The following is an 18,146-nucleotide window of genomic DNA, read 5'->3' on the forward strand; positions in this document are numbered from 1 at the left end:
AAAACTAGTCCCATAAATTTTTAAATTTCCTACAGCATATAAAGTTATGTTCAGGATGGGCATTTGGCCTAGAGGTTAAGACACTGATTAGGATGCCTGCATTCCATATTAGAGTGCCTGGCTTCCATTCCTGGCTGCAGCTCCTCACTCCAGCTTCCTGCTAATGTGTACCTGGGAGGGAGCAGGTAATGGCTCAAGTAATCAGGTCCCTGTCACCCACCTGGGAGACCTGGATTGAGCTCTCAGTTCCTAGCTTTACCCCTGCATACTACTCCCCCTCCCTACCCCACCCCAGACATTGCAGGCATTCGGGGAGTGAACCAATGGATGGGAGTGTCCTCTCTCTCTTTCTGGCCTCTCAAATTAATTAGTAAAAGAATGTAAAGTTCTGTTTATACTATACTATAGTCTATAATGTGTACCATAGCATACCTAAAAGAAAAATGAACATACCCTAAAATATTGTATCACTAAACGTGTTAATGATAATCTGAACTATTGATGCAATGTAGCCACAAGCTCTCATGTAATATATGCAAAGCACAATAAAGCGAGGCATGCCTGTGCTATGCTGTGAGCCTTGTTTAAACTCTATTGAGTTGTTTGTCTTGGCAGGCAACTGAACAGGCAAGGCTCGGAGTTCAAGTTCCAGGCCCTATCCATGTGTTGTTAGTCCAGTGTGAGCCCAGTTTCCAAAGCCTTTGCAGTGCCTGCCTCTCAGAGGTGACCCCAGGGACCAGAGGGATGGCCTGCCCCGCCGTTAGGTCTCAGCGCCTTGGGCGCACTGTGTAGAGCAGCAGTCACCCGTGTGCAGCTCGCAGTCAAGCCCAGGAGTTCACACGCTGGTCTGTGGGTCCCTTCTCGGGCCCCTCTCCCTTCCCCATGCTCTGGCTCCCGGGTCCCCTGTCATGCTCTAAAAAGCAGACACACGAGTCTCCCTGCACTGCTGCTCACTGCTCAGCGCTGGTCCAGGGTCTGGAGCCAAGTGCCCACTGCCAGCCCTGGCTCTGACCTAAGCCCAGGGAGCCACAGGGAGCCCAGACCGGGCTGGTGCTGTGGGTTGGGCTGGCACAGAGTTTGTGTCAACCCTTGGCTCCCCAACACCACACCAGCTGGCAGCTTTGGGGTGACGGTGACTAGGAGAGAGAGATGCTGGAAAGGTAGCCACAGGCAGCTGGGCAGAGCTGTGAACCTGCTAAGGGCCAGCATTCAACTCTCTCACACCTGCGATGATTAAAATGGCAGAGGTGACTTTTCAATCACTTCTGGGCTGGAGGGATCCGCATGCTGATTTGCCTTTAATTTCCATGCTGGGAGTGCCTCCCTACATCCTACACAAGGGGCAGCTCGGCCCAGAGACGGGAGCACCTGCTTGAGGTTTCACAGCTGGTAAACGATGGGGCCCACGTAGAAACCCAAGCGTGTGTCATTCCAGGATCTGCTCTACGTGGCAAGGCCCATCCCTCCTCTTCTTCCTCCCCTGTTCTCCCCCCGCCCCAGCCTCCTCATCCTTTGGTGCAGTGGTTACATCACCACTTGGACACCTGCAACCCAATTTGGAGGGCCTGGGTTCGAGTCCCAGCTTTGCTTCTAATTCCAGCTTCCCATTAATGAGCACCCCGGGAGGCAGTAGTGATGGCTCGGGTACCTGGGTTCTGGCCGCCCATGAAACAGACCTAGATTGAGCTTTGGGTTCCAGGCTTCAGCCTGGCCCAGCCCCAGCTGTTGTGGGCATTTGGAAGGCGAACCAACAGATGGAAGATCTCTCTCTCTCTCCATTCTCTCTCTGCCTTTGTGAGTGAGTAAATAAAGGAAGACAGTGGACGCTCACAACAGAGGAGGAGGCTGACGCTCAGACTCACTCGCTAGGAGGGAAAGGTGCAATGTGAACTGAATTGCAGCTCACTCCCATCTGTACTCGGAAGGGCTGTGCAGCCCTCTCTGTAGGAGGCAGGGCTGGGCTGCTGCCCACTAGGCCGGGCGCAAAGGGAGAGAAGGTGGGAGGTGCTAGGCGGCTGGCTAGGTGGCTGGCGCCCTGGGGCAGGGAGACATCTGTGTCCCAGAACAAACCCCAGCCAGGCTCCCTTGCAACATGGCCTCCTCTTCCTTCCTCTGTGGGAAACCCTCAGCTTCCCCCACTGTCCTGCTTCTCAAATCCCCAAGCTCCTTAAGTGTGGGCCCTGCTGCCCACTAGAGCCTGGGTCTTCCCAGGCAAGAGGGCAGCATCAGTGGACCTCCAGGTTCCCGTGGGGTCCCCGCTGTGCCTCCCCAACCCATCTCATCTCCCCGGCACATTCAATTAACCAATTTGATGCTGCAGCTGCACAGAGCCCGGAATTGCGGACCACAGAGCAGGTGCCTTGGGACTCGCTCTCACAGGGGTTCTGGGAGGCCTCCAAGCAGATGGCGGACGTGGAGGGAGGCAGAGCGGCCCAGGGAAGGGCGGGCCAAGCCAGCCTTCACCAGACACCGCCTGGGGAGCCTTGAAAAACACAGCCCTCCCCCTGCCAAGTCACAGAAGCAGATGCCCGCGCTGAGTCTGTTACTCTGAGCAGAGGGCTTGGGCATCAGGATTTTTCCTACATCCTTCAAGTAATGCCAACGTACAGACAGAGTTTGGCTCCTTTGAAGCTCACACATGCGGCACAGCCATCACTCACCCTGATGCACCTGCTCAGTGTTCCCTGCATCTGCTCCCCCACCAGGCTTTACCTCCAGCCTTCTGGATTGGAATCTGCATTTTAAGAAATCCCTGGAAAGAGCCTTTGCATCCTAGGATGCGCGTTCCCTAGGGCTTTGAAACTGCATCTCCACTGGGCAGTAGTGAGAGGGTGGAAACAACAATGAGAATTAGAGAAATGTATTAGGAGGGAGCCCCCCAATTCAAATCCTAGTGCTTTATGAGAGGGAGACCAGAGAGACCAGCTCTCTCCCCACACATACACACACATCCGTGCACCCTCCTTGTCTCTCTCCCTGTAATGCTCTGTGCCCCCTGGGACTCCGCCAGTGAGACGGCCTCTACCACATGAAGCCCCTAGACCTTGAACCAAAATAATGCCCCTTTCTTTACAAAGTAGCCTGCCTCAGGCCTTCTGTTACAGCAATGAAAAATGGACAAATACACCACTACAGTTGCCAGGTTTCCATGGCTGCCTGGCACTGGTAACTCCTGATGGGTCCTGCTTGGAGCCCATGTCCAGGTCAGCCAGGCAGGATCTTCCATGCTGACCCCTGGCAGCTCGCTGGCTCCCAGGTTCAAGTACGAGGTCTGCTTTGGTTTCTGTTCTGGGGTGGAGCCCTGCCTGACCCCTCTCACTGGCTGCAACTCCCTGTTGATAAGCACCCCTCACCTCCTCCCATTTCCCAGGCAGGGTCGGATACCTTTAGACCAGCCCTCAACTCAGTGGTTCCTGGCATGGTGCTGATGACCTTCAGTCTGTGCCCTCGCTAGGACTCAGCTGCATGAGATCCCAGGCCATGGCCGTCTGGGTCTCTGCTGATAACTTAGCATCTAGCAAAATGCCAGAGACAAAGCAGGTGCTCAAAAAGAAAAAGAAAAAAAAAATTCAACCAGTGGGGACTGACACTTGGACAGCTCCTCTGCAGGGGGCTGGATCCCACCCTCTAGCACCCCCTGCCATCAGCAACATCTGACCAGGCACTGCCCCTTAACCAAGTCTGCCCTGGGAAGAGGAGGGAGACACGCCTCCCAGAGGGCCAGGAAGCCCCGGGAACTTAGGGGAAGTGGGAGGTGGTGGAGGGCTAGAAGCGCCTGATGTGCACTTGGCTCCTTCTAACATGGCTCCCACAAACCTTCACCTCCAAGGAGGTGCACACTGGGAGGGAAGGGGCCAGGCAGGTGACCCGGCCTTCTTTCAGACGAGCCTTGAGGCTGCAAAAGACTGCACGAACCTGGTGTCTTTTGAGTAACACTAACAGCTAACACCGATGCAGCACAATCCTAAGACAGAAAGAATATCACAAAGAAGTTTAACCATTTGGGCTCAGACACAGCTCATGCAGTGTCAATGGCCCCAGTCTGCAGACAGGGAAGCTGAGGCAAATAACAGGAAGGAAAGTGTCAAGATGACACAGCAGGTAAGTGGCAAACAGGAGCCCCAGCCCAGCACCTGACCCCTAACCACCAGGCTGTCCTCCCTCAGTGGCCTTTTCCCAAGAAGGAGGGGGGCCTGCCAGGCTCTCACACCTGCACCTGACTCTTCTCAATGGCTCCAGGTCTATGCAGCTCTAGCTGAAATTTTTTTGCTTATTTAAAAAAAATAGCAAAATACATCTAATATAAAATGTTTTAGGCAAACAACCCGGTGGCACTGATCACACTCACACCGCTGTGCCACTTTCCCTGTCCCCGGCCCCTGCTACCCGCTGTTTTACCCTCTGTCTCTGATTTTTTTTTTTTTTTGACAGGCAGAGTGGACAGTGAGAGAGACAGAGAGAAAGGTCTTCCTTCCATTGGTTCACCCTCCAATGGCCGCCACGGCCGGCGCACCGCGCTGATCTGAAGCCAGGAGCCAGGTGCTTCCTCCCGGTCTCCCATGCAGGTGCAGGGCCCAAGGACCTGGGCCATCCTCCACTGCACTCCCGGGCCACAGCAGAGAGCTGGCCTGGAAGAGGAGCAACCGGGACAGAATCCAGTGCCCTGACCGGGACTAGAACCTGGGGTGCCGGCACCGCAGGCGGAGGATTAGCTTATTGAGCCGCAGCACCGGCCTCTGATGTTTTAAATCTTTTAATTTATTTGAGGAAGTGGGAGAGGAAGAAAAAGAGAGAGAAAGGAGAGCATGAGAGTGCTTCCATCTGCTGGATCACTCCCCAGATGCCTGGGAGCCGGGAGCTCAATCCAGGTCTCCCAAGTGGGTGGCAGGGATCCAGCTACGTGATCCAGCCCCATTACCTCCCCAGGGTGTGTGTTAGCAGGAAGCTGGGGTCACGACACAGCCAGGACGCGAGCCCAGGCACTCCCATGTGAGTGGTGGGCATCTTCGCACCTGCCAGTCTCTATGATTTCTGACTACTATAGAGTCTCCATACAGCATCACACACTACTTGTCCTTTTCTGACTTATTTCACTCAGCACAATGCCTTCAAGGCTGACCATGCCATAGCATGTGTCAGAATCCCCTTGGTTTTAAAATGCTGGCTAATATTCCACTGGATATGTCAAAACACACCTCACGTGCTTGCCTCGGCAGCACATATACTAAAACTGGAACAATACAGGGATTAGTAGGACATGCAAATTCTTGAAGAGTTCCATTTTTTCTTTTTTACAAGATTTATTTATCTATCTGGAAGTGAAAGTTACACAGAGGCCGGCGCTGCGGCTCACTAGGCTAATCCTCCACCTTGCGGCGCCGGCACACCGGGCTCTAGTCCCGGTCGGGGCGCCGGATTCTGTCCCGGTTGCCCCTCTTCCAGGCCAGCTCTCTGCTGTGGCCAGGGAGTGCAGTGGAGGATGGCCCAAGTACTTGGGCCCTGCACCCCATGGGAGACCAGGATAAGTACCTGGCTCCTGCCTTCGGATCAGCGTGGTGCGCCGGCCGCAGCATGCCGGCTGCAGCGGCCATTGGAGGGTGAACCAACGGCAAAGGAAGACCTTTCTCTCTGTCTCTCTCTCTCACTGTCCACTCTGCCTGTCAAAAAAAAAAAAAAAAAAAGCGCAAAGTTACACAGAGAAAGGAAAGGCAGAGAGAGAGAGAGAGAGAGAGAGAGAGAGAGGTCTTCCATCCGATGGTTCACCCCCTAATTGGCTGCAATGACCGGAGCTGTGCCAATCCAAAGCCAGGAGCCAGGAGCTTCTTCTGGGTCTCCCACACAGGTGCAGGGGCCCAAGCACTTGGGCCATCTTCCACTGCTTTCCCAGGCCATAGCAGAGAGCTGGATCGGAAGTGGAGCAGCCGAGACTAGAACCGGCACCCCTATGGGCTACCTGCGCTTCAGGCCAGGGCGTTAACCCGCTGTGCCACAGTGCAGGCCCCAAGAGTTCCATATTTAAAAAAAGCCACACCTGATATTCTTCATCCACTCACCCATCCTCTCCCCTGAATGGTCTCCGAACGTGAGCGTACAGCTGTCAGGATGGGTCCTGCTTCCTGTTCTTTGCAGAATACCCTTTCTATCCCGAGCCCCGGAAATGCTGGGTCCTACAGTAATTCCACTTTCTATTTTTTGAAGCATCGCCATCAAATTGCATTTCCTTCCTTCCACCCTTTTTATCTTCCCTACTTCCAGTGACAGCCCAGTCACCTCCCCTTGACACTGGTTCAATAAAACCTCCCTGAATTTCCCAGAATGCCGCTGGACCACGTGTCGCTGTCTCAGGGGCTGAGAGGCAATTAATTTCCCCCTTCTCTTCATCCTGCAGACATCACCTGACCGCGAACGGCAGGAGACTCCTCATCCCACACAGGAAGGCAGCCGTTCAGAAGGCCCACCCCGCCCGCTAATTACGGGCTTTGACTGGAGATCCCTGGCAAATGCTTAAATTGCAGCTCAACCCTACCGTTGATCCACAGTGTTTGGAAACATGCTAATGGGCTGGGTTTCGCAGCCTCAGCCTGGAGGTGACGGCTCTTTCCCTCCACGGACGAACAAAACAAGTTAGAACCTTACGCACTCAAATTCAGGAGAACCGCAGCTTTGTCTACAGTGACTTGATCCACATTTGTTATTATCCCAGCTCTGGGTCCGAATCCTGACTGAGCATCAGAATTACCTGGCGTGCTTTAAGAACATACACACTCAGGGGTCGGTGCTGTGGCACAGTGAGTTAAAGCCCCAAGCATCCTATATGGGCGCAAGCATCCTATATGGGTGCAGGTTCGAATCCTGGCTGCTCTACTTCCAATTCAGCTCTCTGATAACTTATGGCCTGGGAAAACATTGGAAGATGGCCCAAGTCTTTGGGCCCCTGCACCCATGTGGGAAAACCGAAAGAAGCTCCTGGCTCCTGGCTTAGGATCGGCTCAGCTCTGGCCATTGTGGCCATTTGGGGAGTGAATCAGTGGATGGAAGATCTCTCTCTCTCTACCTCCCTCTCTGTAACTCTACCTTTCAAATAAATAAAATAAATCTTTAGGGGCCGGCATTGTAGCGCAGTGGGTAAAGCCATCGCCCGCAGTGCCGGCATCCCATACGGGCACCGGTTCGAGTCCTGGCTGCTCCACTTCTGATCCAGCACCCTGCTGTGGCCTGGGAAAGCAGTAGAGGATGGCTCAAGTGCTTGGGCCCCTGCACCCATGTGGGAGACCCAGAAGAAGCTCCTGGCTTCAGATCAGCGCAGCTCTGGCCGTTGTGGCCAACTGGGGAGTGAACCAGTGGATGGAAGACCTCTCTCTCTCTCTCTCTCTCTCTCTCTGCTTCTCCTTTCTCTGTGTAACTCTGATTTTCAAATAAACAAATAAATCTTAAAAAAATAAAATAAATCTTAAAAAAAAATAATATACAGACTCAGCAGCTGTGGCGCAGCAGGTTAAGCCACCACTTATGACACTGGCATCCCAGATCAGAACGCTGGTTTGAGTCTTGGCTACTCAGCTTCCAAGTCAGCTCCCTGCTAATGTGCCTAGAAAAACAGCTGGTGATGGCCCAAGTACTTGAGTCCCTGCTACCCGCCATGGTAAACCAGATGGAGTTTCTGGATTTGCTAGGGCCCCACTCTGGCTATTGTGGCTGTTGGGAGAGAATGAGCAGATAGGACTGTGTTCTCTGTCGCTGTGGCTTTCAAATAAATAAATAAACCTTATATATGTACAGTGGTCCCCCCTTTTCCATGGACATACATTCCAAGATCCCTGGTGGATGCCTGAAACCACGGAGGGTGCCAAGCCTTTTGTATGCTTTTCCTGCACTGAAATACCTATGATAAGGTTTAATTTATAAATCAGGCATAGTAAGTGATTAACAATACCTGCCAATAAAATAAGCATTGGAACAACATAGTGTGCAATACGAGTCATGGGAATGAGGGCTCTGTTTATTTCTGGAATTTTCCATTTAAGATTTCCGGGCTGCAGCTGACCACGTGGCACAGAAACCACAGAATGGGAAACCTTGGACAAGGAAGGACGACCGGAGACGTGTGTGGGACTCCAGCTGGGTTAGAGCTCTGGGGGGTGTGGGGTGGCTGTGGGTGGGCTTTTAAGGTCTCCAGCAGATTCTAAAGCACAGCCAGGGGTACAGGGCGCTGATCAAAGTGGGCAAGGAGGCCTCCTTCTCCAGAAAGAACATTGTCACTGGGTTTTCACCCTGAGGAGCATGAGCCCGTGCGCCAGGGGCCTCAAACCCCAGCCTACAGAGGGAATCACAGGCAGGGACAGCAGAGGCCTTGTCTGATGGCGCAGCTGACAACAGCCCCGGCTGACAATGTCCACCTGTAGTGCACGGGGCTGGGGTATGATCCCTCCAGTTTGAGGCTTTAATTTTACGGGATGACCACACAGGACACAGGGGTTCAAAAAGTCTCCTCCAACTATGTGTAAAAGCTTCTGTACTTGGGGCTGGTGCTGTGGTGCAGCAGGTTAACACCCTGCCCTGAAGTGCTGGCATCCCATATGGGTGCCAGTTCGAGACCCAGCTGCTCCACTTCCAATCCAGCTCTCTGCTGTGGCCTGGGAAAGCAGTGGAAGATGGCCCAAGTCCTTGGGCCTCTGCACCCATGTGGGAGACCCAGAAGAAGCTCCTGGCTCCTGGCTTTGGATTGGCACAGCTCTAGCCATCGTGGCCAATTGGGGAGTGAACCATCGGATGGAAGACCTCTATCTCTCTTTCTCTCTCTCTGCCTCTCCTCTCTCTGTGTACCTTTGACTTTCAAATAAATAAATACATCTTTAAAAAAAACAGCTTCTGGGCCTGTGCCATGGCTCACTTGGCTAATCCCCTGCCTGTGATGCCAGCACACTGGGTTCTATTCCCGATTGGGGCACCGGATTCTGTCCCGGTTGCTCCTCTTCCAGTCCAGCTCTCTGCTGTGGCCTGGGAAGGCAGTGGAGGATGGCCCAAGTGCTTAGGCCCTGCACCTGCATGGGAGACCAGGAGGAAGCACCTGGCTCCTGGCTTCGGATCAGTGCAGTGCCGGCTGTAGTGGCCACTTGGGGGGTGAACCAATGGAAGGAAGACCTTTCTCTCTGTCTCTCTCTCACTAACTCTGCCTGTCCAAAAAAAAAAAAAAAAAAAAAGCTTCTGTACTCCTATTTTTCTGGGGAGGGGTCATCTCTCTCTAGCATTTTTAAATTTTGGAGGGATTTGTTGGGCAGCGATAGATAAGTGATACACCACGGAAGCAACAGGTTCAATCACAACCTGGGAAGATGGGCTAACTTCCATGAGCCAGTGGTCCTGAAGCTGCTACTTACATCCCGTAAGCCCTGGGATGCCTGTCAACCCCCTCCTCCGCGACCTAGGCGGCCCTGTTTTCTCACAGGCTTCTTTGTTAACTGTAAGCAATGTAACTCATCAGCATCGTTGTCATCAAAGCTAACGGAGTGAGTACTTCCTATGCTAAGTACTAATACTACCTATGCTAAGTACTAATACTACCTGTGCTAAGTACTGCTCCCACGTCATGGATCATTTCCTCTTTTTTTTTTTTTTTTTTTTTTTTTTTTTTTTTTTGACAGGCAGAGTGGACAGTGAGAGAGAGAGACAGAGAGAAAGGTCTTCCTTTGCCGTTGGTTCACCCTCCAATGGCCGCCGCGGCCGGCGCGCTGCGGCCGGCGCACCGCATCGATCCGATGGCAGGAGCCAGGAGCCAGGTGCTTTTCCTGGTCTCCCATGGGGTGCAGGGCCCAAGCACCTGGGCCATCCTCCACTGCACTCCCGGGCCACAGCAGAGGGCTGGCCTGGAAGAGGGGCAACCGGGACAGAATCCGGCGCCCCGACCGGGACTAGAACCCGGTGTGCCGGCGCCGCTAGGCGGAGGATTAGCCTAGTGAGCCGCGGCGCCGGCCGATCATTTCCTCTTTACAACACGTCTGTGCCACAAGGACTATTATTGTCCACATTTTACAGATAAGGAAACTGAGGCTCAGGTGAGTTTAGAACTTGCCTTCAGTTACTACACAGCCGTGCCAGGAAATCTGGCTTCAGGGCCCACATTCGTCACAATTACGTTGCACGGTTCTGCGACTCTCACCCAAGTTCACAGATGGCCACTGGATTCAAATCCAGACAGCTGAACACCAGCCATGAAGCTCTCAAATACAAGGCTCTCTCCAGAGGCCCTTTGTCTTGAGGCCGCCTTCTGTCTCTACGACGTGCCTCCCCCAGGGCTCCTGGCACGCCACCTACCTGTAAACACTAGGCTGGCGTTTTCCAGTTCTTCCTGGGGCACTTTGAAGCTGAAGGATTCATTGTAGAAGGGATCGATTGTGCCTCTTAAGAAGGAGGTCTTCTTGGTTTTCACAAGCTTGAGTCCATGCACCAGCTGGATTTTCACAAAGGGGTCTGAAAATCGGACAAAGCATCACAGAACACCATCAGACGCAAATAATTTGTTCAGCCTCCATCCATCCTTTCAACTTTTCATCCATCTCTCAGTCCATGCACCCATCCACTGATCCACCATCCATCCACGACCCACCATCCATCCATGATCCACCATCCATCCATGATCCACCATCCCTCCATGATCACCATCCATCCTTTAGGTGACAGATCCACCTCATCAGTCCATCCATTGAGTCACTGATCCACCCACCCATCCATCCATCAGTCCAAGCAGCCACTCCTCCTCTCATTGATTCATTCCCCCATCTATCCGTCTACTACTCATTCATCATTTTCTCATCCATCTGCTTATCCATTCATCCCTTTCTCTGTTCCTTCAGCCATCTGATACTTATGGAACTGCTCCCATCTGTTAGGTGCTGTGTTCACCGTACAGATGAGAAAGCTGAAGACTCAAGATGAGAAATGATTTGCTTAAGATCTGCCTGATGGAGGCAACACCAGGTGGAGAGGCTGTCCCAGCTACCTGAGGACTCCCATTATCACGTCAGTGAGCCCATCTACAGGAGAATGGAGATGGTATAGTTATAACTATCATTCTTCAATCACGCTATAATGGGATTCCTGGACTTTATCCACTTTAGCATCTGTTTAAACAAACCAACGAGATGAATATTATTAATGTGTCCATTTCTGAGATGGCAAAGTTGAGGCACAGGGAGGCATCCTGGGGTAAAATAACTTCTCTAAGGCCACATTATTTGCAAGCTGTGAAACTGAGATTTTGTTCCAGGCAGGCTGACATCAGAAGCCTTAATCATTTTATCAAACTGACTCCTCTATTGTGGCGCGTCTGGAATTCTCCAGCCTCGATACATTCCTGCCAGTGGTCCCTCGGAAACCTCTATTTTTGTAATGTGGCTTTTGAGACTGTGAGGTATCTTCTAGCTTCAGCTGTCACCTTATAGAAAAGTAATTTATTTTTGCTATTGTACTTAGAAAAGGCAGCAGAGGGGATCCAGGGACCATGGCTGCTTTCACAACAATATCTCCAGATGGAACGGAATCTGCTCTGTTTCATTAAAAGTCACGTTGGAATTGGTTTTTCTATAAAGCAGACACTAAATACAACAGTCATTTCAGAGCTAGGATTTACAAAGGTTCATGGCACATATGAAGTGGGCTGTGAACAAACCTCCAGGCTTGTGTGTGGGCCTCCATGCCGTCTCTGCACACTATCGCCACCTAGAGCACACTGTCTTTATTGCAGGCACAGTGTTTGGAAAGGCAAAAGGAACTTCCTCCGACTCTAGGTTCTTGGTAGCACACCTGGTCCCAGTCAACCTCACCAATTCAAACCGGGTTCCTGCTTCACCCTAAGAATCACCTAAGGACTTATTTTCTCTCTTGAGCCGGCAGCCTAGTTCTGGATGCTGTGCACCACCCAAGGTATCATCAGTGGTACCCAGGATGCAGTCCACTGAACACACGCAGGTGCCCCATTCACGACGTGGAGGGCAGGGGATGGCACTGTACCTGACCCTTGGCTCACATCCGTCTGAAGAAGCTGCTTGGCTCGAATGACATCAACATTCAGTCGCCCAGCACTCGGGAGGTAATTCAGAGACAGGAGCAGCTCCCCCAGCTCCACCTCGTTCTGCGGGGAGAGGAGATGTTCAGGAACAACTTTTCCTGTTCTTTTGTGCCCTCTGTACCCCTCGTGCAGCTCACAAATGAACAGCTGGTAGGGAGATCAGCTGACAGTGGGTGCCTCCTCTTCTTCTTTTAGCCTCTGCCTCCAATTATCTTCATCCATCTAGCTCAGAAAGTTTTTTCTGCTCTTACAATGTTTAACAGCAACAGCCAAAGCAGCCGTAATAAAAAAATAAGTGCAATATGCCATGTTCTATGCTAAGTACTTGATATGTGATTGATTAATTTAATCTTCATATTAAGTATTAACCCCATTTAACAGGCAAGAAAACTAAGCTCAGAATGCTTTAAATAACATGTCCAAGGTCATCCATCTGGAAAGAGGCAGAGCTGGCCATTGGCGCCAGTGAGGCTGACTCCAGGTGCTCAGACCACTATGCTGTGGGATCCCCAGCAGGCGGAACACCCTGCAAAGTCAGTCTCTGGGTAAGAACTCTGTTCTCGACACACAGCCCACGACAGAGCCTACGCTTCTAGCCCGTCATGGCAGGACTTGTTGGAAAGCACTGACCAAGGCCCCTGATGTCAACACTCCCACGCTTGCAGAAAATCCACACGAGCACAAGTGCACGACTCCACACTGCCAAGTTCCTAGACAAGAGCAGCTGCCCTCCCTACCATCTGCTCCTTTTCAAAAAATGATTGAAATTATACAGATTTGCCAGCGTAACATCTCCCCACATCGCCGTCACTCAGCTGTGAGCATTATCACCATTTTGCCCAACGATGTTTCACACATACCTGTATTTGTAAAAAAAAATGTTGGCCGAATATTTAAAAATAGGTTCTAAACGTGATGTCAGTTTTGTTTGAGTCCCGGCTGCTCTGATTCCATTCCAGCTCCCTGCTAATGTGCCAGGGTAAATCAGTAAAAGATGACCTAAGTCCTTGGGCCTCCGACACTCACATGGGAGACCAGGATGGAGTTTCTGGGCTCCTGGCTTCAGTATGGCCCAGCCCTGGCCATTGTGGCCATTTGGAGTGAATAGGCAGATGGAAAATCTTTCTATTACTCTGCCTTTCAAGTAAATAAATAAATCTTTAAAAAATATCTTACATAGAACATACAGTCAGCCCTCCCTCTCTGCAGGTTCTGCATCCACAAACACCAAGCACCACAGATTCAAAGCATTTGAAGAAGAAATCACACCCATACTGAACAAGTGCAGACCGGTTGTCTTGCCATCTTTCCCTAAACAATAAGTGTAACAAGGATTTACGTGGCAGTTACAGGGTATCAGGTGTTATTACACATCTGGAGGGGCCGGTGCTGTGGCGCAGTGGGATAAAGCCCTGGCCTGCAGTGCCGGCATCCCATAAGGGCGCTGGTTCTAGTCCCGCATACTCCACTTCCAATCCAGCTCTCTGCTATGGCCTGGGAAAGCAGTAGAAGATGGCCCAAGTCCTTGGGCCCCTGCACCCATGCGGGAGACTCGGAAGAAGCTCCTGGCTCCTGGCTTCGGATCGGCGCAGCTCCAGCTGTTGTGACCAATTGGGGAGTGAACCATCAGGTGGAAGACCTCTCTCTCTCTGCCTCTCTTCTCTCTGTATAACTCTGACTTTCAAATAAACAAATAAATCTTAAAAAAAAAATAACACATCTGGAGATGATTACAGTCTACAGAAGCTCCTGTCCATGTGGAAATCCTTCCACGGGAGACGAGAACTGAGATGGCCTTTGTCATTCCCCGTAACAATAATGATCCAACTTAATGTTCAGAGGACAGTGAGCAAAAGAGAGATCACGCAGGAGAAATGTGGTTGGGCTTATCGATCCCATTTCCACGGGAAACAGGTTATAGGAAGCAAACACATGCATCCAGACTTTTCTAGTGTTAGAATCGGGACTCCTAGTCACTTGTCTCAGACTGTTAACTCCTGGCCTACTCACCTATAGACCTGATATAAAACACGGTTCTGGAAAGAAAACAGAACGTCTACAGAAAGGTGTGCACTGATTCTATGCAAACATCACCCCTTTAAGGGACTGGTGCTTCCTCAGATTTGGTGTTCTTGGTGGTGACCTGGGGAGTCCCTGGACCAATCCCCTGAGGTTGTTGAGGGATGACTGCATTTGAAACTTAAAACATGCATTAAAAAGGAAAGCAGGACAATTAGAGAGGGTGGGAGGGGTGAGTGGTAGGGCACAGCTAGTGGGTGAGAGGTGAGCTGTGCACAGAGTGAAGCAGAAACCTTGGGAAATGGGGAGGGGACACACAGGCAGAGGGGGCAGCCAGTGCAAGGCAGGAGGAATCAGCAGAAGCAAGGCCAGTGTGGCTGGAGTGCAGCAGGAGGTTCTAGACACGTCCACGGGAGCCAAAGGAGGATGCCCAGGGGCTGCCCCGGGGTGGGAGTCTGCTGGAACCCAGCGTCTCACGGGAATTGCAGAAGGCAGGCAAGGGCACCTCCTGGGCCCTGAACCCCCGATGTCCTCCCTGTAACCTTCAAGAGTGGACAGAGCTGCTGTTCCCCTCCCCCACACCATGGATCAGCTCCCTGGAGTCCTTCCCCAGAATGATTCCATCGGAGAAAAGCCAAGCTCCTTCCTTCCTTCCCTCTGTGGGCTGCGAGCTCACTGCCCTTGCCGCCCACCCACCCACCCACCCACCCAACACAATGGCTTTCCCGTTGTATTTTTCCAGCAAAGCCTTCCCATTGATCCGGCCACTCTCTCTGCCTCATCTTGAGAGTGATCAATTTGCAAGTCTGGAGTTGGGGAACAGATGGTAGAAAATAAAGAGAGGGCTGATTGAGCAGTATTGATGGGCGAGCTGATTCTCATAACAGACATTCATCCTTACTGGATCCTGTACCGGGGACATCATGACCCTTACTGCAAACCTACACTGAGAAATCTCCACAGGCCACCGTGGGCCCCATCCCAGGCACAAGAAGGCTGACTCTCATCTTATCCGTCCAGACACTCCAGGGGTTTCCATCTCACAGGGGAGGGAATCTAGGCTTACAGACACTGGGCGATGGTTTGAGATCATATCACAACTCTAATAAGAGGATTTCGACGCAGCCGCCCCATGCTCTCACACCACATTGCTGGTGATGAAGGCACAGTCGCAGATGTCAAGAAATTCAGTTTTTGTAGGGATAGAAGGGAAGACAGGAAAACAAATCAAAATTTCGGGGGCTGTGCAGCCACTCGAATGACCACAATAAAAAGAAACACACACACACAATCAGGAAATAATGAGTGTTGGTGAGGAAGCGGAGAAATCGGAACTGCTGTGTGGGGCTGGTGGGAATGGCAAGTGGTATAGCCAGCGTGGTAAGCAGTGTGGCAGTTCCCCCAAAGGTTACACAGAGCCACCATGGGAGCCAACGAGTCCACCCCTAGCTATACACCCAAGAGAAGAGCAAACATAAACTTAGACTTGAATGTCCATAACAGCATTCTCACATAGCCCCAGAGTGGAAACATCCCAAATGTCCATCAACACATGGATGAACAAAACATGGCCAATCTATAAACATAGTGACAAAAAGAAGGAGACTACAATGCAGAGGAACCTCAAAAACATACTAAGTTGTGGCTATCATTTGGGCTAGTGGTTAAGACATCTGGATCCCACATCCGACTCCCAGCTGTGGCTCTGGCTTCCAGCATCCTGCTAACCTAGGAAGGCAGCAGGTGATAGCTTAAGTAATTAAGTCCCTACCACCCATACGGGAGACCTGGATTGAGCTCCCAGATCTTGGCTTCAGCCTCAGCCCTGCCCTGGCCATCATGGTCATTTGGGGAGTGAACCAGTGGATGCAAGCTCTCTGTCTCTCAAGCAAATAAATAAACATTAAAAAAAAATGCTACATGAAAGAAGCTAGATGTAACAGATCACACAGTGTAGATTATCCTTATGAAATATACAGGATAGAGACCAAATGCAGATCTGTGGGTGCCAGGGAAGTACTGTGGGAGAAGGGGAAGTATAGAGTGGCCGTTTAATTGGCAAAGCACATGTGTGCTCCAGGCACCCCAGAAGCAGGTGGGCCCCTCCCCTCTACCTCCACTTCAAATAAAAGAGAGAAAAAAATATTTTTGACGAGAACTTGACATTTCAGCAATAATACCAAATTAACTATTGAGAAATCTCAATGAGCACTGGAATTTTCAGTAGAAAATTGATATTATCTTGAATGACATAGGGTGTGAGGCTCTGCAGTTTTCAGGGCTTAGAGTCTCAAGATCTCATCCTGACCCAGCCGAGCAGAAAGTGGAAAATCCCCACTCCACTCAGGGCCTCTGCCCCAGCAGGCAGGGCACTGCAAATGGCACCATTCACTCAGACCCAGAGGGCAAAGCATTCCTGGAGGATTCCTGGATTGGTGTCTTCCAGTCCCTCTTTTCTACAAGTAGCTGATGCTAAATTGATTTTTTTAATTTAAATTTATTTATTTGAGAAACAGAGAGAAAGCTTCCATATATCGGTTTACTTCCCCGATGCCCACAGTAGCAGGGGCTGAGCTGGGGCCACAGCTGGATGCTGGCAATACAATCCAGGTCTCCCATATGGGTGGCAGGGAACCCAACTCTTTGAGCTATCACCTGCTGCCTCCAAAAGTGCACATTATTAGGGAGGCAGAGTCAGGAGCTGGAGCTGGGTATCGAACCTATGCACTTCAATACGAGATTCAATATGAATATGCACTTCACCGCCACACCTGTCCCTGATGCTGAATGTAAAAGCTGCAAGCAGACAGCTGATACAACATTTGGGATGTGGGCACAGAGAGTGGACCACCTAGTCCAGTACCTCTTCAACCTGTGCCCACCCCAGGAGGTTCATGAAATTACTGGTGAGCTTTGTGGGTATCCCTGGAATGTTGCCACCTTGGACCTGCAGCACCTCGGGCACTTCTGACCATATCTGGAGATGGTTTTCGTTGTCACAACTGAAGGGGGAGAGAAGTGCTACTGGCATCTAGAGGCAGAGGCCAGGGGTGTTCCTAGACATCGTGCAAGGTGCAGAAGACGAAGGACAGTGTCCCCTCCCCCAACAAAGAGTGATCAACAATGGCAACGCTGAGAAGTCCCGGAGGAAACCTGTGAATCTTGGGATGAGTCACTCTTTGCTCTTACATACGATTCTACCCTGGACAAGTTGTTAATGGGAACTGAAGACTGAACAGTGCCTCAGCTGGGTCTGTCTCTCGTCTCCCCCACACCTGAAAAGGTCACAGCAGCAGCTGCAAACCGGAGCCTGCAAAGATCGAGCTCGGATTTCTTCCTCCTGCCTCCCCCTTAAGCCTCCCTTCTCTGCTGCAAGGCAAGAAATCCAAGCGCCAAATTCACAAACCATCGCGGGGGGAGGGGGCTCAGCTGTCCCGTTGCTCGGGGCGGGGAGGGGGGGGTGGAGGGGGATCTTCAGCTCAGCAGGGCCTCCTTCTCTGAACAGTACGGTCAGCTGAGGCTGGGATGTCCAAGGGGAAATCTTTAAGCACAAAACCCTAGGTTTATAAAAGAACGATGGCCCCATACCATCTTGCATGTTCCCGTCTCAAACCCTCCTTCCCTCTTAGAACAAAACCCGAAGTACTCGGCCTGTCTACCTCCGATCCACGTGCCTCAGCGCTATCCTCATTCTGGGCTGGGTCATTCTTTGTTGCAAGGAGCTACCCCGTGCAGGACAGGATGCTTAACTGGACGCCACAATCCTGACAACCCAAAATGCACCCAAACATGGCGAATGTCCCCGGGGTGGGGGGCAAAATCACCCCCACTGAGAACCACTAGTCTCTAAGAATCTACAACAATCTAAATGATTGAACCTCTGTCTATCTGGGACTTGACCCATAGACTACATCTGCCATCTTTCTTTCCCTTCAAAACACAAGAGCACACCTGCCCCCCAGAGCTTGGACCTGCTGCTCCATCTCCATTCAAATCTCAACTCAAACATCCCTGCCTCAAGTAAACCTTCCGTGACCGACAGACTAAGGACAGCGCCTGCCTC

General features: G+C 51.4%; 1 protein-coding gene across 9 annotated transcripts in view; it reads right to left on the minus strand.

Moving 5' to 3' along the window:
* SYT17 (synaptotagmin 17) overlaps nt 1-18,146 on the minus strand; it is a 72,461-nt gene that overhangs the window by 20,558 nt on the left and 33,757 nt on the right. For all 9 annotated transcript variants that reach the window (XM_051847474.2, XM_051847479.2, XM_051847481.2 and 6 more), the window contains 2 exons: nt 12,007-12,127; nt 10,312-10,467 (listed from right to left, as the gene is read on the minus strand). In XM_051847474.2, the coding sequence (XP_051703434.2) occupies nt 10,312-10,467; nt 12,007-12,127 (277 nt within the window). The remainder of the gene's footprint in view (nt 1-10,311; nt 10,468-12,006; nt 12,128-18,146) is intronic.

The sequence above is a fragment of the Oryctolagus cuniculus genome, chromosome 19 (assembly GCF_964237555.1).
Source record: "Oryctolagus cuniculus chromosome 19, mOryCun1.1, whole genome shotgun sequence".
NCBI lineage: Eukaryota > Metazoa > Chordata > Mammalia > Lagomorpha > Leporidae > Oryctolagus > Oryctolagus cuniculus.